The sequence below is a fragment of the Mustela lutreola genome, chromosome 9 (assembly GCF_030435805.1).
Source record: "Mustela lutreola isolate mMusLut2 chromosome 9, mMusLut2.pri, whole genome shotgun sequence".
Lineage (NCBI taxonomy): Eukaryota > Metazoa > Chordata > Mammalia > Carnivora > Mustelidae > Mustela > Mustela lutreola.
In genome coordinates this window covers 22,154,734-22,164,985 of record NC_081298.1, presented here as the reverse complement: position 1 = coordinate 22,164,985, position 10,252 = coordinate 22,154,734, and the positions used below count along the sequence as shown (strand labels likewise).

The 10,252-nt window shown below is 47.0% G+C and overlaps 2 protein-coding genes across 3 annotated transcripts in view; one reads left to right on the top strand and one right to left on the bottom strand.

The window, feature by feature from the left end:
- Window positions 1–11: 11 nt before the first annotated feature.
- Window positions 12–8,625, top strand: RAB5IF (RAB5 interacting factor). The gene is made up of 4 exons (XM_059133315.1): window positions 12–376; window positions 2,158–2,261; window positions 7,299–7,428; window positions 8,430–8,625. The coding sequence occupies exons 1-4, from the start codon at window positions 263–265 to the stop codon at window positions 8,469–8,471; spliced, it is 390 nt and encodes a 129-aa protein (XP_058989298.1). The 5' UTR covers window positions 12–262; the 3' UTR covers window positions 8,472–8,625.
- SLA2 (Src like adaptor 2) overlaps window positions 7,550–10,252 on the bottom strand; it is a 30,727-nt gene continuing 28,024 nt past the window's right edge. For both annotated transcript variants that reach the window (XM_059133307.1, XM_059133306.1), the window contains exon 8: window positions 7,550–10,047. In XM_059133307.1, the coding sequence (XP_058989290.1) occupies window positions 9,882–10,047 (166 nt within the window). In that variant the 3' untranslated portion in view covers window positions 7,550–9,881. The remainder of the gene's footprint in view (window positions 10,048–10,252) is intronic.

Sequence of the window (10,252 nt, the reverse complement as noted above, 5' to 3'; positions counted from 1 at the left end):
GCTGCGTGTGTTCGTCGGCGGGAGGACGTGCGGCGCTGCGTTGCTCCTCCCTCCGCAGCTCCAGGTCTCGGCGGAGCCAGGGAGCTGAGCCGGCGTTTTGGCCGAGTGAAAGCAGCCGCAGCACGCCACGGAGCCTGACTAGTGATTCTGTCGCTATCGCTGTCGCCGCCGCCTTGCGCGCCGTGATTCGCGACCCCAGAGTCCGACTCCTTTTGGCCTGACCCGCGCGCCCCTCGCCCGGCCCGGGCGGCGCGACGGGAGGATGAGCGGCGGGCGGCGAAAGGAGGAGCCGCCTCAGCCGCAGCTGGCCAACGGGGCCCTCAAAGTCTCTGTCTGGAGCAAGGTGCTGCGGAGCGACGCGGCCTGGGAGGACAAGGTGCGGTGGGACCTGGCGAGGGCGCAGGTTCGAGGAGCCGGTTGGGACTCGGGGACGAATGGACAGGCCCGAGCCTGCCCCTGCCGGGTCCAGGCGCGGCGGAGTGTTTGGCGTGTGTTGGGTCGGGGCGGGGAGTGGGCGGCGTGGTGGTGGCGGCACTAAGATGTCGGGGCGAACTTGGCGGGCCCGGGCCTGACAGCCGGGCTCGGGGCTCACCGAGGAGTGAAACCGACTGGGTCACGCGGGAAGCAGCGAGGAGGGGGCACAGCAGTTGCCACCCGCGGGCAGGGCGTGTGCCTGAACGGCGAGAGTGAGCTGAATTCGACCTCCGCCTTTTGCTCCCAGTAGGATCTTCAGTAAGTGACTTGTCTTCTCCGAATTAATTACTTAATACGGTCGTTAGTATGAACAGTAACGGTAACAGTTTTCTACCAAAGACTTTGTGCCAGGTGCTCTCTCCACGCATTGTTTCACTCAGTTCTCAGAACAGCTCTGAAGTGGGGTACCGTGGTGCAGGAAAGCCTTTAGCACGTGATGAGGCTTACTGAAGGTGAGCTGCCATTGCTTTTAATTAGAGCAATTGCTCTAATTTCTAAATACCAAATGCCTTAATAACTGCGAGAAGGGAGATTGAAACCACCTCTTGGAGGTGAGTGAGAGAGGGAGGGAGAGGGGGAAACCACCAAATGTGTGTTGAGAGACTATTGGGGCTTCAAGATTTTTACACTGGTCACACACTTTCAGAAGATCTGAGTGTAGGCACTCCCCAGCTCTGCCCCATGATCTGGAAGGGACCAACACAGCTCGATTCCAGTTGGCCTGAAAAGAATGTTATATTTGCAGTTTTTCCCTTGTTTTTCTGGACTGTTGAAGTGGGTTCTCCTTCCTGGAGCTCTTGGGTTGGGGAGAATGGGAGGTACTTCCTGAAGGTCCCCTTGTCCTGCCCCCAGCCCTGCCCAGCTCTTGCAAAACCTTTATGATCTGCTGTGTCATTTCTTTCTTCCTTCTTGTACAAGGACTGGTTTCTGCCATCTGGGGCAGGTCGGAAACCTGAGTCTTCAGCGTCCTTGTATGAAAATCAGATATGCTGGCACCTGCCTTCAGCACTTTTGTTTCTAATTCCTTTCTTCTTTGTTGCTTAAAATTCATTGTGCAGGAAGATGGTGCTGAGAAGGTTAAAAGTCAGCCCTTCTGCCTATGGATAGTATGCCTAGGTCTCTCTTCTGAGGGTCAGTGTTCTGTGGCCAGTAGCACAGTTACTTTCACAGCCGTTTCATCACAAGCCATTTCATTTTTTTTTTTTAAGATTTTATTTATTTATTTGACAGAGATCACAAGTAGGCAGAGAGGCAGGCAGAGAGAGAGAGGAGGAAGCAGGCTCCCTGTTGAGCAGAGAGCCCGATGCGGGACTCGATCCCAGGACCCTGAGATCATGACCTGAGCCGAAGGCAGCGGCTTAACCCACTGAGCCACCCAGGCACCCAAGCCATTTCATTTTTGAAGCTTCTAAAAAAAGTAAATAATTTTCCTAGAATTTTTACTTAGCACAAAGGCCCAAAAGTCATCACTTAAGAGAAATATATCCTTTTTTTTTTTCCTTTTAAACCATGTTTTATTATAAGAAGAAGTGGAGATCAGGAAACTACGTACCATTGCTCTTGGAGACATTTCTATGGAAAATGTGTTTATAGCAGCAAGCTTTTTTATTTCTCACCTATTACAGAGGCTTTCTTTCATGTGGCATCCACTGCAGATAATGCATGCATTCTTTCTTTCTACAGGATGAGTTTTTAGATGTGATCTACTGGTTCCGACAGATCATTGCTGTGGTCCTAGGTGTTATTTGGGGAGTGTTACCGTTGCGAGGTTTCTTGGGAATAGCTGGGTAAGTCTTGAGTATGTTCCATTTTCTTGTATCAGTTCTTTTCACATAGAGATTTTGTTTCCTTTTTATGGAAAGGGCCATTACTAAGTTGGAGGAATACACACACACATTTTAAGATGACTTGGGGAGGGGGGAGGAGATGACTTTGTATGGGTGAGAGAGCGAAGTGACGAAAGCAGAAAAGTAGCCCCACAGTGGCACTCCTGGCTTAGCATTTCTCAGTTCAGCAGGCCTGGGAGCATCTTAGTTTAGACATGTTATTTTTCCAGAGACTGGACTGGGCCAGTCCATTCATTTATGGATCCAAAGTGATCTCATGCAAGAAGCTACTGCACTGCCTGTTGGTAGCGGCCATCTAGTTTTCTGACATGACCTTTGTACCAATGGAAATTTGCAAAGTAGAAGAACTTCTGTACTTGATGACCTTATATAGGCACTGTGCTGGATGTCTTGGAACTTGGCTTTGACAGAAGTTATTTCAGATCCCTACTTTTTAAAAGCAATGAAAAAGTAGGAGGTTGCACCCTCACTTTTTACTGTGTTTCCATGGCCGGTGGCAGCACAGTTGACACCTACCCCTGGTCTTGGCTCAGCTTGTTAACAAGCGACTGAAAGTGATGAGTCCACATGCCCACCAGAGTGAATTAAAACAATGTGTAGGAGTAGTCTCAAGATAGGAATTGTGGGTAAGCTACAGTGGGAAATGGACAGGCAAGCTTGTGAACTTTTCTTTTTTTTCCACACCCGGAATATAAACTATGATCCTTAACCATGGAATATCACATTGGTTGTTTTAGGGGTGATCACATCTCTTATTCCCTCACCATAGGGTGAAAAGGGTGAAACAGATTTCAAATCCCTGTGAGTTCCTTATTTTCTCGGAAGATAATCCAAAAGGCATATGTCATCTCCTCTTCTAACTAAAAAGGTTTTTAATTTATGATACTGAGCAAAGCATTTGTCCAAGGAAGGAGTTTGAGTTTGTTATGCTTTGCCTGACTTTGGCGGAGTGGACACGTGATGAGTTCTGAGTGATGGTGAGGAGACCAAAGACCTGGGGTTCATAGGTCTTCCCCTGTTGGAGGAGGTATATAGATAACTCTTCAGAATGTTGGTCATCCCGTTTGAGCTTTCTGTGAAAGAAAAGGCCTACAAGCAAAGTCAGAGAAAGGGGGAAGGCAGTCTGAAGACAAGAGGGAATCCCTCTTCTTCCCAAGACCACTTTTCTAGGAGAGAGTAACACGGCTTCAGACCCCTTGCTCCCATCTCATCTTGCAGGATTCCTAAGAGATTTCTCTGAAGTCACCCAATCTAGGAATAATATAGCAAAGACCCGAGTTAGTTTATTATCCTTGCCACTGTGGCAGATGAGTTAAGCTATTTAGAGATCTCTTTTTACTTTTAACTGTAGAACGGATTCAAGTTCCAGCTCTGCCACTTTCAAACTACATAATTTTGGGCTCACCTCTCTGAGCTTTCATTCTCTCATCACTGGAAAGGGAAGGACACTAAAAGTGTCCTCCTCCTAAGACTGATGTGTGAACTAAATGAGATAACCCAAGTAAATTCCTAAATGTAGTGCTTAGTACATCATATGCACTCCATAAATGGTTCACTGCAGTCATATGATTAGCTTTACAAAGAGAGCTAAAAATGGCTATTGAAAAAAAGAAAAACAGGAGGGCTGCCTGAGTGGCTCAGTCCTTAAGCGTCTGCCTTCGGCTCGGGTCATGATCCCAGGGTCCTAGGATCAAGCCCCACATCAGGCTCCCCGCTTCTCCCTCTCACACTCCTGCTTATGTTCCCTCTCTTGCTGTCTCTCGCTCTGTCAAAGAAATAAATAAAAATTTTTAATTAATTTTTATTTATTTCTTTGACAGAGAGGGCACAAGGACAGGGAGCATCAGAAGGAGAGGGAGAAGCAGGCTCCTTGCTAAGCAGGGAGCCTGACACGGGGCTCAATCCCAGGACCCCGGAATCATGACCTGAGCCGAAGACAGACAGTTAAGTGAGCCACCCAGGCACCCCAAATAAATAAAATCTTTAAAAAAAGTGGAAAGGGATGCCTGGGTGGCTCAGTTGGTTAAGCATCTGCCTTTGGCTCAGGTCATGATCCCAGGGTCCTGGGATCAAGTCCCACATCAGGCTCCCTACTCAGCAGGGAAGTCTGCTTCTCCCTCTACCTGCTGTTCCCCCTGCTTTTTCTCTCTCTCTCCCTCTGACAAAATCTTTTTTAAAAAGGAAAACAAAACAAAATGGTAAAGGAGGTGTTTGGGAGTGAATTTGCCTTGGAATGGCTCCCCATAGTACCATTTTCTCAGGACTGCCTGTTTCTTGGGGTTTAGTCCCAGGCTGTCCTGCCAGAGCCAGTTTCTCTCACTCCAAACAAATCCTATCCCTCCTTTGGTTGGCACCTTTCCCCTTGCTCTTGGAAAAGGCCCAAGGACATTTATTTTTCCACACACACTCCCTCTCCTCCATCTGTCTGACCCAGTTGCCGGGGCTTAGGGCAAGACTGCTTTGGTGCTCATTTCTGGTGACCCTCTCCTCCCTGCTTTCTGCCTTAACTGCCCTCTCTCTGGGCTCCACCTTGGCTTCTCTTCATTCTGGTGTGGCGACAGTCAGGGCATATTAAGGTAAAACCATTTTCTCTGTTCTCATTATTTATACCGTGAGAACTGAGTGGTGGTTCTGTTCTGCAGAAGTTTTGCATCTTCCCTTCTTGCCTCTCTGTCTCTCATAGAGCCTGGCACCACGATTAATAGGTGTTCAGTGAATGCTTGTTAAAATATTTTAAAACCCACCGATCCTTGAAAGCACAGTCATACCTTACTGTTATCAGTGTAGCCTCCCAGCCCTGAAATCAGAGTATTTGTTAGAGGTTCATTATTTTGTTAAAATTCTGATTGGAATTTTTAGGATAGAGTTAAAAATGGATTGGAGAGTCTTTTTTTTTTTTCCCCAACCCCAATCCAGCACATTCATTTCTTTGTCTACACATCTGTGTAGTTCTCTCCCTCATTTATAATATAGGATTTATGCCCATCCTTAAAGCTCTTTTTGAGCTCCAGTCCTCTCCTGAGCCCTCCCCTTTGACCACCAAACATTTAAATGCCTGTGTTTTTGTGACCCTTAGAACGCAGGGGCTGTGTTAGCTCTTTTCTCTCTGTCATCCCATATCTCCTCTTTCTTTATACTTCCCGATCTCTTATCACTTAGCAACCACTTTTACAGCCAGAGACTCTAAATGAGTCTCAGCCCTTCTCCATCCCTAGCTTACTAGCTGAGTCCCAGAGTGACATTTCTGAGTCCTGCTAGTAGTCTTTGTCTGGAACCACTAACAGCCTGTCCAGAATGAAACTCCACAGGGCACCTGGGTGGCTCACTCGGGTGAGCCCCCAGCTCTGGATTTCAGCTCAGGTTGTGATCTCAGGGTCATGGGATTGAGCCCTGCACTGGGCTCTGCACTCAGCAAGGAGTCTCCTTGAGGATTCTCTCTCCCTCTCCTGCCCTTCCCCGCGCCCCCCCCCCCCCCCACTCACACATGCATGCACGCTCTTTCTCTAAAATAAATAAGCCAGTCTTTCAAAAACAAAACAAAATGAAACTCCTGACAGAGAGAGGCAGCCAGATTGGCTGAGTCCCCAGATCTCTGGCAGAAGATAAGGATGTGGCCACAACATGGCCAAGCCAAGGACTGGATTTTGTGCGAAATCCAAGAAAAACCTTCTGTTCTTCCTGACTCCCTGCCTGTTAACTGAAACCATTATACTCCCAGGCCTTTAGGCTTGAAGCCTTTGGGTTTCTTGCCTCTCCATTCAGCCATTTTCCCAGTCCCTGTCCTCAAGCTTTATTTCTGCTCATGTCCTAAAACATGGTACAAGTATAAACCAGTCTCCCAGCTCCTGTTCTCCCAACTCATGAGAAAGCCCATATTCTAACTACTCACAAAGTAGACTTCTGGGTGCCTGGCAGGCGCAGCCAGTAGAGCATGTGAATCTTGATCTCAGGGTTGGGGGTTCGAGCCCCTGATGGGTGTGGAGACTACTTAAAATCTTTAAAATGAAAATGAAAAAACTGGACTTCTGACATATGTATAGTCTGTCTCATGCTCAAACAGCCCCAGGGTCTGCCCCCTAATACTGATACTCTTCAACAGCATTGTACGGCCCTGCCCCATACCAGCCCACACTTCGTCCATTAGGAGGAACCAGTTCTTTGCATTTTTCCACCCCAGCCTTCAGGAGCAGTGTGACCTAAGACATACAGTCCCCCAATAGATTAGATCCTGTGACTTGGAAGATCATAAAGTGTTGATCTGTTCATAAAAATTACCTTTACATGGTGACTATATGAAGAGATAAGTAGATCAGGATGATAATGTTATACCTCACTGCATTCTAAATGCTTTATTAGTTAAATAATACAAGATGGGGAATCAGAGACCTTCCTGAAGGTGCTCACAAACCTTTGGTTTCAGTTCCCTGCTCACTGCTCACTCTGTTTTTGGCCTCCTCCTAACCAATAGCTGAGGGACAGCAGTGTTCACCATTGCATCAGGTGCGTAGCCAACAGTGCATATCCAGACACTGTCTCCCAGTGGGAATGGACGCAGGAGCTGCTTTAGTGTGCTTGCTCATTCCACTAGGCCAGGAAGCAGCAGCCTAACATGTATCTGTCCCGTGGCCACCCCACCCCAGCGGGAGCTTCTTGGAGGCCCATGTCTGGTACTAGTCCTATTTGGGATGGTTCAGCTACCATGCTGTCTTACTGTGAGAGGGCCTGGAGAAGTTTTATGTGCTTTTAAATTTAAAATTTTTTTTGCTGGGCATCTAAAAAAAAGTTGCTCTTTATGTCTCTAGCTCAGCCACTGGGCAGTTCCATTGAGGGTCTAGGTCCGTGTATTTTTTTCACTTGCCCCCATAATACAACTACTTAACTGCAACCGTGATTGTCTTGGTAAGACGGGACTGTGGTCGTGGGAGTTTTGAGTCTTCTGAGCTCATAGTTTGGGTTCGGTGCTTGTCTTCCCTCCAGATTCTGCCTGATCAATGCAGGAGTCCTGTATCTCTACTTCAGCAACTACCTACAGATAGATGAGGAAGAATATGGTGGCACATGGGAGCTCACAAAAGAGGGCTTTATGACCTCTTTTGCCTTGTTCATGGTATGTATAGCTGATAGTTACAATAGTAAATCCTCTTGTTTCTCCAGCGGAGCACACTGATTGGGTTACACTGTGTGATCGGGATACCATTTTTGAAAAAGCATAAACAACCATTACCTGGTCAGTAGATAAATAAGATGTTGTATAGCCATGTGGTATTCAATCGTAAAGAGGAATAAAGTACTGGTAGGGATTACAACTTTGAATTTTTAAAACATTATGCTTAGTGAAAGAAGCTAGACACAAAAACACGTTACATGATTCCATTTACATGTAAAATGTCCAGAATAGGCAAATCCACACAGAAAGTCGATTAGTGGTTGCCAGTGGCTGGGGTGGGGGTGTGTGTGTGTGAGGAAATGGGAAGAAACTGAAGATGATGCAAATGTCCCAGAATCAGTTAGGCTGTGAATATACTAAAAACTCTGCATTGTGTGTGTGTGTATATATATTTATTTATTGTATACTTTAAAAGGTGAACTTTATGAAATGTGAATTATATCTCAAAAGTTAATTTTTTAAAAATTGTAGACCCTAGCCCAAATCAGTAAAATCAAAATCTCTGGGTGAGGATGCCTGGGCATACATACTAAAGGTCCCAGGAGATTGCAATGAATAGCCAGTTTTGAGAACCTCTGCTTTGTCTGAGGTGAAGCTGACAAGCCGACAGGATATGTTGGTGGTTTCTTTTCCACGTTTGTTGTTAATCCTGATACTTTACCCATATCATTTCCACATCTATAACTCTACCCCCGAGTGCTGCAGTCACTATTTGGTTGAGAGGGAAGCTTGTCTGTGGTCCCTTTGGGAGCACTGGTGGGTAACCCTGGGCTCTGTTAGATACAGCTTGATTTCAGTGAAATTGTTTAGGCCTCCAGTCCAGTTGCACTGAATAGCCCTTGGAAGCCCACTGTGCATACATTGTTTGACACATTTCTTTTGTGGAATAGGGGCCTGTGTTGACCCAGGTGATCTATGACCATTGCTTGTCTTCTCTCTAGGTTATCTGGATCATTTTTTACACTGCCATCCACTATGACTGATGGTTACAGACCCCACCTGCTCTCTGTCCGGTCCAAAGGACCGTCATAGTTACAGCACAGAAACATGATTGTAGGGACACCCCAGTCACATGGAAACTGGAAGACCTGTGTTTCCTGGACCGAGAATCAGTGTGTTGGGCATCAGTGTTTTCTGCAAGGGTTGTGATCTGAAACTTTTTAAAGAACCAACTGCCTTTTGGAGAAGCATTTCTGAATTGTCCATCACCAACCATTTCTTCTTGGATATCATCATGAAACACCTGTTTGCTGATGGGAGCTGTCTTTTAATTGGATGCACCTCTGGATCCGGATGAAACATTAAATTGTCTTCCTCACTTCTCCATCAGGTGTACAGTTTTTAAACTATCAGTGGCATTTCAAGTTTTCTGAAAACATTGTGGCCGTATGTGCGTGGTCATTAGCACAGTATAAGCATCATCTAATAACAGTTTCCATTGTAGAATGTTTTCGGGTACTTGAATAAATCAAATCTTTAATTGAAAATCTGTTGACGATACCTGTTAAAGCTTTTCCCACCTCACCTCTAGCCTCAGACCCCTGCCCTCCAACCTCATCCTTCACCTCCTCTCCCTGCTCCTGTAGCAGCTCCAGCTAGGCCTCTCTTTCCTTAATGGGCAGCAGAGAAATTAAGGGCTAGAGTTGGTGTAGGCTGTGGCCTTGGTTTTGTGGAGAGAAGCTTAGTGACTTCTGATGCCCCACCTGGTGCTGAGATGTGACTGACCTCACTGCAGTGGGCTAGACCCAGAAGGTGCCATTTTGTGTTTGGCCACAAGGTGGCAGGGCCACTGTAGCCAGGAAAGCTTAGGCAGGTTCACATGATAAGCCACAAAATGAAATAGAGATCTTGGAGCTATGACTGTCCAGAGAAGAGGCCTGATGGGGCTGTTTGAGAACCTGGACTGTCAGGGGTCCCCTTTGCTCTGAGGTCCAGGTAGAGGCTGGACATCCTGGGTTCTGTTGCTGTGGGAAGACATCCATCCCATCTGCTTTCCTGTCCCTTCTACCTTCTGAAGTATGGTATTCTGAGTGAGACTTGTAAATTTTCTTTAAATGATTTTTTTTCTTCTTGATACGAATGGTGGCTTCTACCTAGTGGGTGGAGCTGTGGGGTGTGTTGAAGGGGATTCAGTAGGCAGGGGAGAAAGATGGAAATCCCAACTCAGGTCAAACTGGGTCAAACCCCAGAGGTTTAGTCTCTTTGGAGCCCTGTCCCTGTTCTCAGCTGATCTGTACTTGAATTAGAGGTACTTGAATTAGAGGTTGCAGGTGGATTTGTGACACTGGGAGGGGGTTAAATGACTTCTTAGGGCCGAAAGAGGAAGGAGCACAGAATGCAAGTGGGACCCTGAATTTGCCTCTAGAGTGCTCAAGGTGAGCTGAGCGGGGGATCTAGGTGTTGCAGCGTTGGATTCCCTTTTGGCCTCTGTTTTGGGCCATGGCATCATCCAAGGAGCTGTCATCAGTTAGGCTGATGTAAGAGCTGATGGCCTCCCGGAGCCCCTCACTGAGGAGAGGGGACTCCCCTAGGGTAGGTGCTTCAGAGAACAGGAGGGAGCTGTGGAGAGGGAAAGAGAGTTGGGTCAAGGAGCCTCATCCTGCACCCTGCTCTCACCACACAGTTCAAGTTCATACTCCCAGTGGCTCCCCATTCTCTCAGCCAAAACCCCAGCTTGACATTTCCATTCAGGACTGGTGCTTTCTGTTCTACCCCATCTTGTCTGACACTTCCATCCTGGCCATCTTTGGCATCTAGGCATGCC